Source organism: Acanthochromis polyacanthus, chromosome 4 (assembly GCF_021347895.1).
Source record: "Acanthochromis polyacanthus isolate Apoly-LR-REF ecotype Palm Island chromosome 4, KAUST_Apoly_ChrSc, whole genome shotgun sequence".
NCBI lineage: Eukaryota > Metazoa > Chordata > Actinopteri > Pomacentridae > Acanthochromis > Acanthochromis polyacanthus.
This window is the reverse complement of record NC_067116.1, coordinates 42927841-42942514: the sequence shown is the minus strand read 5'-3', so window position 1 is coordinate 42942514 and position 14674 is coordinate 42927841. Positions and strand designations below refer to the sequence as shown.

Genomic DNA, 14674 nt, shown 5'->3' with positions numbered 1-14674 from the left:
TATTTCTGTGACTACTCCAAGTTCTTTATCATTTATAATACCATAGAAGAAGTGATGCACAAACTTGGAGGAATGGAGATCAGCAACAGCTGGAGGAAAAGAGCAGAAAAATGTCAACAGAATAAATGCTGACATTCTGCCATCGCTGTTCTGTGTCATATTCTTCTTCAGCAATGATCAATATTAAATCAGACAAAAATAAAATACAAGCAATAATACAAATGATTATTCTTAACCGGAATGACAAAAATGGCATGAAAGCAGGTCACTCCACTTGTATATTAAGGCAAACATTTATTAGCATGCACTGTAAAACATCTTAAAATCAACTCATATTTTCTAGTTTACCTGAGTGTCGTATAACTTTTGCTGTTTAATGTCTAATTTTGATTTTTAAACCGTTTTAGACCTTAAAAATTGATTTCTTATGACTTGAGTCATTTTGAATTGAATGAATGAACATCTGAGAGTTTACTCAACTCGATGAATTACATTTGAAAGAAACAAACGAAGCAAAAACACATTAAAAAATTTTATGTTGACTTCCAATGAAAATGAAGCTGTTCCAACTAGCTTTTCCACATGATTTGAAATATTTTTTTGTGTATGCTTTAAGTACTTTATTACCATAATTATGAACACAAAAAACATTCAAAAATTACGTTGCTCCAACTGATTTTTCTTAAGTTCTCTTTGTTCGTGTAGAATTTTTAAGAAATGAATTCATTCACAACAACAAAATTGTTAGTAATTAACTTTTAAGATGATTTCACACTACAATTGTTTATATGGGGGGATTCAGTCTGTTGTTATCGAGCTCATTTTACTGAATTTAGTTTTTAATCAACTAACACAACTAACATATAAGCAGATAAAACTTCCCAGAATGCACTGTTAGACGATTAAAACTCCTCAGAGACTCTTGTTTTTTGTAGTTTAAGAAGACAAACATGGTGGAAACTTGCTTTGCGTCTTTGTAAAACTAAACTGTAGTCGTATATTTCCAAAATAATCAAAATAATTCTAACCATGATGACAATTAGTACTAAAATCAACACCTGTAACCAAAAGTTTCTTAGTAATTTCAGTGTATCCACGAGCAGCCTCGCAGATTGTCTTCGTACCGACTCTGGTCTGAAAGAAACCATCTTGTCTGTAAGTTGTCATGGTTAAATGAAGAGAAAACTCTTGCAAAAAAACTCATAAATCTGTCTGTAACCACTGAAAGTTAAAACTAGTTGATTCAACTTAATATGTCAAATTTATTGAGTGTGCTTCCTCAAGTTCACTTAGCTAGTTTTACACTTTCATAGCTCCTTAAAGAACTTTGAACTAACTAATAAACTCAAGTGCAACCAAAATACTTTTTTAAAAAGAGGCAGGGAAGCTTACATTTCAAAGCTGAATTAATTTCAAGTGTTTACGGCACATAAATTGCACGTCAAGTTAACTTAATGCAGCTTTAAATGGATCTTTAGATCTGGATTGTTCATGTAATGAATAGAGTGTTAAATGAAAAATATCACAGTGATCAAGTCCAACCATTATGTGAATAACAACCAAGTATTTGCCTATAAGCTGAGTGTAAACTTCCATCCATCTGAAGGCGACTCTGCTTTCTAAAATTCCATCAGTTACCATCTGCAGCTGAACATTGGTCAGCAGGGAAAATGGCTGAAAGAGTCAGTGATGCAAGGAGCCATAATCTGTTCCCAAGCTACCCTGTTGTTTGTTTTGAAAAGAGAGAAATGGAGAGGGAGGAAGAAGAAAAAAAAGGAAAAGAGACCAAAGAAACAAATGGACCCATCTCCTTCCTAAAGCGTTGCTTTTCCAGCTCATTTATCAAAAGCAGAAGAAGAATTCTTTATGATTGGCTGATTACCAGAAGCATTCATCACCGGTCGATGCATCCCCTCCAATGTGACACTGCCATTTTGGATAATTTGTTAAGGATGACAAAGAGGTCATTGTTTCCTTGGCTTATTTTTGACCTTTTTCATATTAGGAAATTAATTTTCCATCTGAAACGAATGTATTAGGTCCTGTCACAGCACAGAGATGGATTTTGCACCTTGAAATCCTCCCTGATGTCCTCCTTCTGCGACTTTCTCCGTCTGCCTTTCTTGTTCGGCGGTCAGATTTGCCTCGTGTGTGAAGCTGTGTGGGTTTTTTTGTGTGTTTTCGTGTCCTCTCCGTCTCCTCTCTCCTCTCTCCATGTGCGTTAAAATGTCGTCTGGTGTCAGCCAACCATTTCTGATCCATTTCTGAGATTTACGGCCAATTTTCGCCCATCATCCCTGCGTCGTTTCAATCCCTCCGCCATCCCTCTCTTTATTCTCCCTCCGCTGGAAGCTGAATTGTCTGCTTTTCACAGGAAGACGCGGATGAAGCTCTTATGCTCTGGCAATTTTTATGCTATTTTACTCAACACAGTTCAAAGGCTCCCACCTTATCTTTTTTTTTTTTTTTTTTTTTACATAATATTCAAATAATTTCATCAATGTCTCCCGTTTTGCTTCCCGTTGCTTATCGCATCTTCCTCCCCGCACCTATCGCCCTCCTCCTCTTCCTTCATGTTCTCTTGGCAGAGGCCTCCCAGCAGATGTGGCAGCTTATGTGGCACTAACAGGCCTGAATCGGAGGGCTGCCTGCGCCCGTTCAGCCTGATTACAAGTCACCTCTGTGTTCATAAACTGACAAATACCACCATCAATTTCAGACTGAGAGGGCGAGGGGAGGAAATCAGATAGACGGAGACAGACGGAGGGAGAGTTTTGTGTCGTTTACTCTCATCCATGAAGCAGGTCATGCCATCTGCCATGTTCTGTCACTGCTGCATCATTAGAGGGTCACTGACCACGAGCCCCGCCGACCCCAGTTGGCTTCTCTAACTCATGAAATATCGGTTGGAGGTTTACAGTCTTTAAGTGATATTATCAGGAATGTTTACGGTCTTTTTCGTAGCCTTTTTGTGTGCAACTTGAACCCGGTGCTTTGAGGTGAGCAGCGCATCGTCCAGAGGCTCTTCACTTATCTTGTCGCATCTTTTCACGCTCACTTTCCCTGCTCAGTTATTACCAGTTCACTTGAGGTTGTAAATTACTGTCGCGGCAGAACTCCTAAGACGGGCCAGCGAATCTTCAGGTCTTCCAGGATCCTCGCTCTTCTTGAAAACAACTGTTATTATCTAAAAACAAACACAAAGGCAGGCAGAGTTAGGTGCATTTCTTACTTAGAGAAGACCTCAAATGCTGGGATCGAAGCCAATCAAGGGGTCTTTCAACTCACTGATATCGGCTTCATTTAGCAAAATTAAGTTTATGTTTGCTATCAGGTGTTGTAAAGAAAGAGCATTGTTCTTCTTTCTCATTTCAAGAAGTAATTCAAGGTACCTGTTCCCACCATCTAATGAAAAGCATGTTGCAAGATAAGCATTCTAACCTACTAAAGATGAAGCTTTAAAGTTGCAAACATTGTTTTAGTAGGTTGTGTTAAATTAAAAATGTTGCATCAACTTCATGTTTTGTACCATTTAAAGTCACATTTCTGCATTAGTTGATGTAAAACTAAATTCAAGTTCAGGTGACTTCATGAAATTTGCTTGAGAACTTCATTCGTCTTCAGTGTGAGGTCAGGATTCAAGTCTCCCTCCTAATTGCTTTTACAAAATTTGCCAACTTGTATAAATAATTAAAGCAATTAAGGCCATGACATTTAGAAAATCCTTTTAAATAACATGGAAGTTGGATCTACTGATCTTTTAAGAATAAAGAACTTCAAAATGTGTGTATGCTAATCATAAAGTTACACCCCCTGTCAAAAGTTTTGAGACGGATTCTCATTCATTTGAATGAGAACCCGTCTCAAAACTTTTGACAGGGGGTGTAACTTTTTACTTTTGGTTTTGGAAGTAAAGCTAATTCCCCTAACTTAATGTAGTTTTCTGATTGAACATATTTCTATCAGAAGCTTTTGTAGCTCAAACAGATTGGTGTTATTGATTTTCTAAAGCCTATGCATTTTTTAGGTGTTCCTCTTTTGGTTTGAGTGTAGGAGAGCACATTTTGAGGCAGCATTTTGCAACGTGGTCATAACAGAGCTGCATTCAATACTACTAATTTGATGTAGAACACAAAACAAACCCTGTGCACTCTTAGTTCACTCAGTTAGCTCAAGAAAATGGTGTTGAATTGGAACTCGGTATCAACAGACTGTCAATATTCAATGATTTGGATTGGATGTGGGGAAAACACTTGATCGGGACATCACTATTTACCCTCATTTCAGCAAAATATGGCACCCTGAGATGAGTTCATGAACACAGACACTGATCACCTTTCACAGTTCCCCATCTTGTCCACCTAATCTTGACTTTTTCACCCTTATCTACCATTTTCTGCTAACGTGGCATCCCATTAGCATTAGCACTTTACCCTTTTTAAAACACAATGATGGCAAGAATCGAAAAGAATTGGGGTCCATTTGCTCTTTAATGCTTCTATTCAACCTTTCTACTGGTTATCTTTGGTACCCCATCTACTGGTTCTCTATTAATCATTAGCAAACCTTTTGCTGAACTGTGTTTCTTTCACCTGCACCAGTTCTTAAGCTTTTTAAAAATATATATCCTGCATGACCATTTGCTGAACCCCTTTCCTCAACCACAGTTATCCAGTCAAAGCTTAGTCATTGTACGTGGGCACAACAGGCTTGTCAAGCTTTAGATTTCTCTGCATGTTGAAGTGTCTGTCAGATATACAAAGAGTTTGGACGGTATTTCCTTGTTTTGACAGTTTGCAAAACAAAAATACAAGAGCAAAAATGCGAGGGATGGATTAAACGGGGTTTGTCTGCTCTGACTACCTACAGCAGTCGAACCCAGCGCTTGCTTCTTACGCCAGCAGCTTTTCATTCTACATTAATTTGTCAGATGGTCCTTGCTGTGTCAGAGCGAATGAGCCAGCGATAGTACTCCCAGATAGCATCACATTCAGCGAACGCACGGAGCATCCTTCATCCTTAAAGGCTTTTCTCACATTCAAAGTGAGACACATTGTTTGATGAGAGGCATAAATTTACCCAAAAATCTAACCTTGCTTGTTACGAACGGGAAGTCAAATAAAATGAATGAATGCTTTTCTTCAGTTAGCTCAAAGGATGAATGATACAATTCTCGAAATCAATTCTGTTTGCACGCGTTGTTGCGATGTTTGCTCCGGACGTATGATGTTAGCCTTAATCGTTCTCCTCTTTAAACGTGTAACAATCAAGCAGAAATTGTGTATTTGTGATGCCAGTGTTGACTTAATTAGCTAGTTGTGATGCAAAATTAGTTTACCTCTGTGTGTAATCAAGGACCCATTGTTGCTTAGATTACCTTTAATAAAGCCAAATCTGCTCCTTTTATTGTTGTAAATTGCGTATGTACAATACAAAAACAGAAACTTTGACAGGCGTACCACAGTCGATTGGCTTCCCCTCCCTTTTCAGGCCTGCCTTCCAGCCACTACAATATTTCCTCCCACTATAAAACCCAGTTGCATCTCACGCAGTCAGAGACACTACTCTCCTCCCACAGGTATTATGTGTTTAATGTTGTAGAATATGCATTATATGAGTAGTGCGTTCAACTTTTTTCTCCTGAACAAGCAGCATTTCCCCCTCCTCTCCTCAAAAGGTACGCTGCTGATGCCAAGAGCTTTATTCAGGAGCTTGTAATCCTGCTTCAATCAGCTTCTTTTTCCTTTCCGTGTAAAGATAAGCCCAGCATTTACGGCCGGCACCGCAACCCCCTCCTGCACCCCGCTCTAATTAATATGCAGCAGATAAGTACTTGTCTGACAAAATTCATTCGTTTGACCTTCTAGGTTTTACACTAAACTGTTTGCCGCCGCTGCAAGTTCACCACAAGTTGAGAGTTCCCTGGAGTTTCTGCAGCAAGACGGGGCTTTTGTTTCTCTCTGAGAGGTTTAATTTGGACACTCACTCCCCCGTCTGTTTCTCCCTCTCTCTCTCTTCAAATTGTCTTCTGACTTTCAGTCAGCAGTCTCTGTTTCTTAATTGCCCCTAATTGCTTAATTACAATTTCAAATGAACAATTCTGGAGGTCAGAGCGGGTTGTTAATTGAAGCATCAATCACAGTGGTGGGGCCTTCAGAACCGTCTCAGTTTGATTGACAGGGCATTAACTGAGCGTTGTAGTAAGTCTGGACACGACATTGTGGGGGCTCCATTGCTGTTACTGCTGCTCCTCCGCGTCCTTCAAGGAGACCTTCACAGCATCATGTGGAAACCTTTTGGGTTAAGATCAAAGTCGTATAAGATTTGAACTGGGTGTAGTTTGTGTCATTCTGACAACAAACCATGACTGTTAAGTTCCTTTACGGTCTTTTTTGCACATGTTCTCTCTGTGTTTGAGTAGGTTTTTACAAGATAGTCCTCTTCTGTCAGACTTTGTGGACTTTAAAAATATCTACTGTCAGTCAAACACCTACCTACGCTACTCTGTCCACATCTTACACTGGCCTGAAAGTATCTGTAAACTCTGCTCCTTCTACTTTTGTTCTTGCGCTGATTGGTTGTTTTAGGCTTGGCACCTTGTTTCCAAGGGCTGCACAGTGACGTAGTGGTTAGCACTTTCACCTTGCAGCAAGAAGATCCTCGGTTCAAATCCTGGCCTGGGTCTGGGATCTTTCTGCATGGAGTTTGCATGTTCTCCCTGTGCATGCGTGGGTTTTCTCCGGGCACTCCAGCTTCCTCCCACAGTCCAAAAATAGGTGTGAATGTGAGTGTGATTGTTTGTCTGTATATGTAGCCCTGTGACAGACTGGTGACCTGTCCATGGTGTCCCCTGCCTTCACCTGAGTCAGCTGGGATAGACTCCAGCACCCCCCATGACCCTAGTGAGGATAAAGCGGTGTATAGAGAATGGATGGATGGATGGATGAACTTGTTTCCAACTAATAGAAATCTTATTTGCTCTAGTATTCAGTGATACATGATATTTCAGGTTTGCTTTTAATGTGCTTCCAACTTTGTGCCCACAGTTTGATAAAGGCCTTTTCTTGTTCTCGTAAAACAACGCGCCTTCAGCATGGTCCACCTAACAAAAAATCTGTTTTCTGAATTTGACTGCTGCTACCAATTATTTTCAATTCTAATTAAGCTTCTGTTTTTCTTCTTGATAGAACAGTTCGACTTTTAGTCGGTGCAACATATCAAAAAAGTGAAAGAAAGTACAATTCCCTACAAACCAAGGTGATATCTTTAGGTGTCTCATCCGAAAAGATTTAATTTAAGACCACTGAAGAGACTAAATTATCAAATAATAATCATAGTGAAGGCAGATAACACTTATCTTGTTGCACCTATTCAGTTATAAAGCTTATATGAATGTTTTTAATCTTGATAAAAAACTGACTTATTATTATGATTGTATATATGTTAGGAAACTCTCGAGGCTCAAGGATTGGGGCACTGATTGGTATTACCACTAACCTAAGCCTGATTCTTTGTTTGCATCCACTGCAAACTTTCCATTCACCTCGTGATTCCGTATGAGCGCGTAACAGCCAGTTAACCTCTTCATCACATCCAGTTTGCCTCTTCTGATCACCTGCTTGTCCTCCCTCCTCCGATGCAGCCACCTCTCTCTCCTCCCCCTTTTTCCCTCCCCCTCCCCCCTCAGCAGAGGTTGGGAGACCCGGGTGATTATGAGGCTGGTTTCCCAACTGCTGGGTTGTAACTCCTTCAGCTCTCCTTCCTCCTCCTAATAGACCTACCTCTCATCTCCCATCTCCCTCCCTTTTCTTTCTCTCTTTCTCCTCACCCCTCCTCCTTTTTATTTTCATTCTTAATTTAACTCTCCCTTCATGTCTCGCTATATATTTCTCCCCGTGTCTACCTCCCATCGCCACTGCTGCTCAGTTGGCTGCATTTAGCTTCTTTTTCTCCCCCTCTCCTCCCTCCTCCTCTTCCTCTTCTTTGCTCTTTTTTTTTTTTCTTTTTGTTTTTCTGTTGTTTCTCCCTCCTCCGCCATCCTCCACCGCCGCCACCTTCCTCCTGCTGCTGTTCCTCTCCTCTGGGGCTCCATCCATCAGGTTGTCGGGGGCTGCTAGCGGCCGACTCCCAGCCACCATATTTCACCGCCAGCCAGCCAAGCAGCTGACAGCATAGCCACCGCCAGGAAATTGCTTTGGCTGTGAGCGGAATTTCAAACACCGGCACACTGCGTCGCCTGGGCCGCCCAAGCACCGCTTTCCTCCTCTCTCTCTGCTGCCAATCTCTCCCAGCACATCTCTATGTCTCTCTATCGTTTCCTCCCTCTCTCTGTTTGTCTTTACCTACTTATTCCACCCTCTTTGCACCACCATCTCTGTTTTTTCCTCTCCCCTGCCCTCTCCACCTCTTCACACAATACCACATGCATCGTTTTCCTTCTTCGCCTGTTTTTTTTTTTTTTTGCTGTTGTTCTCTCTCCATCCCTTCGTTCCTTTCCTTCTGCTTCTCCTTTTCCCACTATATCGCTCCCTCCTCTTCCTCCATCCTCTCCTCTTTATGACCCACAGGGAACAAGGTGCTGTGCTGCATCTTTAATGAGGCAAGAAAAAAGAGGAGATAAAAGAGGGAGGAGGAGAGGAGTGTAAGGATAAAACCAGGAGGAGAAGGCGGACACAGTGATAAGATAGAGGAGAGGTGGGATGGAGGTGGGTGTAGCTCCAGAGTCCAGGGTCAGGAGGTGTGTTTGTTACAGTGGGGATGTATGGGTGGTTGTGTGGGGGTTTGTACTGCTGCCCTTGTCAGAACCAGTTTAAGACTGCTGAGGCGAGGCTGTTTCTACCAGTCTTCACACCTGTTCTTGTTCAGGCTACACTGAAATGAAATAATGTTGAAATTGTCTTCAACCAGCAAACTCAAGTTCAACTTTAATAATTAAAGGCACATTTAAGAAATAATGCCTGAATGATCAGTAGTATGAGCACTTTAAAAGCCTTTACATTGATTACTCACGAAAATTAGCTTGTTCCACGTCATTTAAAAACAAATTTCCGTGTGTTAATTCCTGAACTAAAATAATAATGAACACATTTTCTTAAGCTCACCAACATTTTAAAAATGACCTTACTCCAATTAGCTTTCTGTTCATGTGCAGCTTGAAACAATTCCTTTAACAACAGTATTTTTGGTCATTAACCGTTTTATTTATCCAGCTTACTTCATGATCGGTGGCATTAAGTGGGTCATTCATAAAAACGAAGTTGTTCCAGTTCGTGTTTCCATTAGGAATGACTTGACCAAAATTAGTTTTTTGTTTTGTTTTTTCTTTGTTCTGGCAGCATCTGATACCATTTTCCTTCATAATGCACACTTCAAGTATCACAGATGAGCTGTAGTGCCTGGTTGCTTCTAACAGTTTAATACTGTAGAGACCAGAGGAGGCAGACGCTGCATTGTTGGTAAGCAAAGGGCATTGTGGGAAAAGGAGCACCATGATAGAGACTTGCAAAAGGCCTGCTAAGTTTAGATGAGTAAAAAAGCAATAAGTTAAGCAAGGACAACCTGACACAGTGGTCGTTCATCCCAGCGAAACATCTGATGGTCATTTTTGTGGCTGCTTTCATATTTTAGTTTGACAGTGTAGATATGTGCCAATACAGATTACTTTAGAATTGTTATGATTGTTCTGAAGCAACCTTCCCAGAAGCCATAGCCAGAATAGTACTTGTCTTGTCACTTACAGGTTTCCTCAATAGCAGTTTTGATCCTTACCGTGGTGTCGGCAGCTATCTTATCAGCACCTGAACCCTTCTGACGCCCAGCTAAACGAAAAAATGTGCAAAGAGGCGGAGCATGAGTCGAGCTGCAAACGTCTCCGGGTCATGAATTGTTCCCATCGGTGTCTTGAAGCGGCCACACCTTTCATAATGCAGAACTTTAAGCCTCACTTCAGTTTTATCAAGTGCATTATATAACAAATAACCGCTCATGAAGTTGACGTGATCAGGGATGTTAGCTATAGAGATCAAAACCCCTTTTGCAGCAGGCTGTAAATGGGTTTATTTCTGCTTTTACGTTTGGCATTTTAACATGGCAGTCTATGGGGATCGATTCGGTTTTGGAGCCTCAAGTGGCCATTTAAGGATCTGCAGTTTTTCTGTATTAGCTTCATTTTTCAGGCCTGGAGGTAGCCACTGGGTAAGAATACACGAAATCTCTGAGTCCACACCTGAGTGGCACAGATTTATTGAATATGCTTTGTCATTTCTGTACCAACTTGAAACGACACGACAGAGACAAACTGTATCACAACAATGGACAACAATGGTTTGCAGGTGGAAATTTCAAGAAGGAAAACTAAAATCATGGTGGAATGATTTTATACTTGTTCCTCACCACAGTCCTCAATTTGTTTTTCCTTTGTGAGTAGTTTCTCACTTTCTTTTGTAGTGAGAAAAAAATACCCATCAATACAGTAGCACATTCAAAAATCAGGTTTATTCTTTAATACCGACACTTTCGAGGACATTTATTATGTCGCTTTCACAGTGTGAGCAAAATAAATAATCAAAACCCATTTGAATTAGTATTTTAAAACTGTTAAAACATTGATTGCACTGGTTGCTGGGCTGCATTCCTACTAGTTTGAAAGAATTTACCTTCCCTCCGTGAGTTTAAGTTGCATTTTTGATCTCTCAGATGGTCTTTGGTAAATTCTTTCTCCTGTAGTATCAACATTTGTCCAATACTGAACTTTGCGAGCATTATGGAGGATGTTTTTTTTTTTGTTTAATTTGTCTGATTCACATAAAATGAATATACTGACCTTTAGTGGACTTGTATGTATGGTCTCTAAAAGAATAAAAAATTTAAAAAAAATAACTGTGGACATGGCAGGACCTGAAAAACATCAGCCAATCAATGCGCTCGGACCGAGGCGTTTGGTTTGCTCCCTTTCCTGTCAATCAAAAATCTTCCGGCTCAGGCCTAGTTACGTAGATTACGTACGCCTTGGACTTACGTGTTTTCTGTATGTGTTGCTTTGGTATAGCTTCGTAGTTAGCTGGCGACTTGTTTTGCTCATCTTTTTTTACATAATGGCAGATAAAGATCCAGGGGGCCCAGCCGTAAAAGACAACTTCACGAGTGCTACGCAAGTTTCTGGAGGGGGGCGTTTCTTCGTAAATGTTAAGAGGGGGGAGGTTAGAGGGGGGGTGAGGGAGAGGTTGTATGTGCGCATGCGCATGCTACGTTCAAAGTCGTAGGAAATTAAGTCTCCTCTAATGCCTTTAAACGTTTGAAACTGGTGCTTCGGTGGAGGCGCCATCTGGACCATGCAACATGTTATGGTGATTCTGCATCTTGTCATTTTATGGGGTGAGAGCTGGAGGTCAGAGAACGTGTTTGTTTGTATCACAAAATAAAAGTCTGTGTGTTTGTGTGTGGGCTGAATGATAACGAGAAGAAAAACAGATCTTATCAAATCCATTTTACACAGTGTATACTAGATAGAAAAGACATTACACGCTCAATATGAAGTCAATATTAACATGATAAATAAGTTTGGTGTCTGTGGTGAGTCTACAAGAGAGAGTGTGTGTGTTTCTGTTCCTCTCGGCTCAGCGGTCCATGTATGTACTGAAGAGCTGCCCTTCAGAAGGACAGCTTGATTGAAGTTATGTGTGGGTGGTTGGCTCCTTTCAGGTATGACCGTATTCTCAGATCGAGGTGTCTGGAGGGTTCGTGGTCGTCCCACGGGTGAAAGCCTCTTCCTCAGAGCCAGCAGAGGCCTTTCCTTACTCCCAGCGGAGACTCTCTGCTGTGGACTGCTGCTCGCTGACAGAAAAAAATTCCCACCTAACCTGCTGCTTCTTATCTTCTGTCTGTTTTCTCTGTTCTCTTCCTCTCTTCCCCCATCAGAGGGTGAGTTTGGAGTTCTACATTGATGTCCATGCCCACTCCACCATGCTGAACGGCTTCATGTATGGCAACGTGTTCGAGGACGAGGAGCGCGTCCAGAGACAAGCCGTCTTCCCCAGACTGCTGTGCCAAAACGCACCAGACTTCTCCTTTGTAAGTCGCACAAACAGACGCGCAAAAACACCAGAGAGGCGGAATCGGGACCAGAATTTAAATGGTGTCGGTTTTGGAGGTTAGCTCCAGAAGAGGACATGAAATTGTCTTATATCTGCAAATGCTAAGAATGTGGATAGTTTCAAACTGCTGCACTGTTAGCGGCAGACAGATGAGGAGCTCGGAGGAACAGTTGTGAAAACAGGCTGTATGTTTATTTTGCATATTGAGCGGATTACTTCCAGAAGAACTACAGTAAATGTATGAAAACAAAACAAGAATGCATTATTTTTTTGTGACAAAGAAGTCTTTTCATCATAGAAAATTAACAGTTGCAGGTGTCATTGAAAACTGTTACACATGAACTTTACAAATGTACGGAAACTTTTCTTCACAACTGTATTACTGCATGCATTTAAAGCAGGATGTTGATTTCAAGACTGTTTTGAGTGAATGTTTCTTCATCTAGCTCCGCCCAAAATGACTGTTTGCTTTCAAGAAATACATTAGTGCTTGTTTCAGCTGTAGCAGAACAATAACGGGTTGCAGTCAGATCATTCTACTCTCTTCTGCAAGTAAAGGGGCAGGGGACAGAACCACCAACCTTCCAATCAGCATTAAATAACAGACCCTGCTTTGTCTGTATTTTACTCTAAATGGAACCATAATTTACTAAATTAAATATATTGAAGAGGAATTGAAAATGGTACTTCTTCTCACAGAACTTTTTTCCCCTCTAAGGGGCCGTTTACACGAGGACGCTTGCAGGTAAAAACGTCAAAATATTTCAACAAAACACCCTATCGTTTATACGAGGACGGCGTTTTGGGGGCCTAAAAACGCAAAAATTTGAAACCAGACTCCAGAGTGGAAAAGTAGAAAACTCTCCGCCGTTACGTTTCCGTCTAAACAGCAAAACGCAAAACTTTGCCGAGATCTGACCACGTCGCGTACGTGATTACGTCACATACGTGCGCCGGTGCTTTGGTTTGCCGGCCGGTACAAGGAAGTAAACAAAGATGTGATTATTTCCATCCTTCGTACCTTCAAGCAACTCTGGCAGCTCTATGTACACTACAGGAGTCGTACCCACAAACATACAGAATCTGTACAGATTCCATTCATGAACATTAACCGCGGCGGAGATCCGAAAAGGGAGATAGTACGCATGCGCGTAGACATGGCGGAGTTTTATCACAGCGCCACCTAGCTGCCTGGCATGCATATCCAATCGATTTCCACACACTATAGAGTCACCGTATATACGCAGATTTCCTTCCAAACCGCTCGTCTAAACGTGAAATGACAAGACGCCACTTTTGCGTTTTCTGTTAAGATGGTCCTCGTGTAAACGGCCTAAGTTTTACCAATCAGTATGGCAATTCATACTGAGATTTTCAGGCCTGCTGCATTTTCTCCCTCAACAACAGCTCTGGAAGAAGATCTACACTTAGGGTTGTAACACACACAGAAGTTTGCAAGTTCCCTATGAATTTGTTCAAAAGTAAGCTGTCCTTCATGAGTTTCCATTTTCCCTGATGAGACATTCACGATTATTCTGATCGTATCCGCTTTGTTTCTTCATTTGCTCATGAGATAATAGGAACTGGAAACTTAGGACTTCCATGATGTCCACAGTCTTCACAAGTATATGTAGACCTTAGTTCACAGCTGTATAACTGCATGCATTTGAAGTAGGATGTTGATTTTAAGAAGAGCATTAAAGGTAAAGCAATACAGTTTGTGGACGACCAAAGATAATCAGAGCTGAGAGAAGCTTCGTTTTTAGTATAATATAAAATATTAACTGTTGCTGCTCTCGCATTTTTTTCTGCAAAAATTGTCTTCACACCTGACGTCTTATTTAGAGAACTCCATTTCCACTGGAACGCTTGCAGATCTTTGCAGATTTGTCCGACACAACAGTTGATATGTAACAGAGCCATTTTTACCGCAGAGCACAACTGTGCAGTGTGAACTTTTTAAAGTGGCGTGACATATAAACTGGGACACAAACACACAAGCAATTTGTTTTTGCTGTTATTGTTTGTGTCTGAGAAATAATCTGTCATTCAAGGTTTGTGTCAGTTTGGAAACTTTGCCCACTGGCTGGTACATAGTGAAAGTAAACTCTACAATTTCTATGGTACAGGATCCCCAGAGCTTTGTGAGGTTGTGCATCATAGAATGGTTAATAATGTGTGTTCAGAGCAGCTGTGTTCTTGGTGTTAGACAGTTAAGCATTCAGGGTGCACTGCATGCATTTGAGGTAGGATTTTGAGTTAAAGAAGACATCAAATTTGTTGATTTCAGGTTTGCAAGATGACTGCAGGCATGCATTATTTAGCAGTATGCACCCAACAAACACATTATAAACAAAAAATGTAGGAATAAATTGTAGACACTCACGAGATGTGTAGCAACTAAGAGGAGTGCAGAAGAAAGGAATCATTTTCATATTGACCACAGAAGAGAGACGGTCAGGGAAGCACATAAAAGATGAGAAGGTGAAACTTTGTTACCTTGTTTAGAAACAATCTGACAACATGTGTAGATTATCTAGAAAAGATGGACAAAACCACCATGATGTCAGCCATGGGACTGA

At 41.0% G+C, this 14674-nt stretch overlaps 1 protein-coding gene across 1 annotated transcript in view; it reads left to right on the top strand.

Moving 5' to 3' along the window:
- agbl4 (AGBL carboxypeptidase 4) overlaps nucleotides 1-14674 on the top strand; it is a 410530-nt gene that overhangs the window by 375431 nt on the left and 20425 nt on the right. The window contains exon 10 of the mRNA XM_051947376.1: nucleotides 11917-12069. Within this exon, the coding sequence (XP_051803336.1) occupies nucleotides 11917-12069 (153 nt within the window). The remainder of the gene's footprint in view (nucleotides 1-11916; nucleotides 12070-14674) is intronic.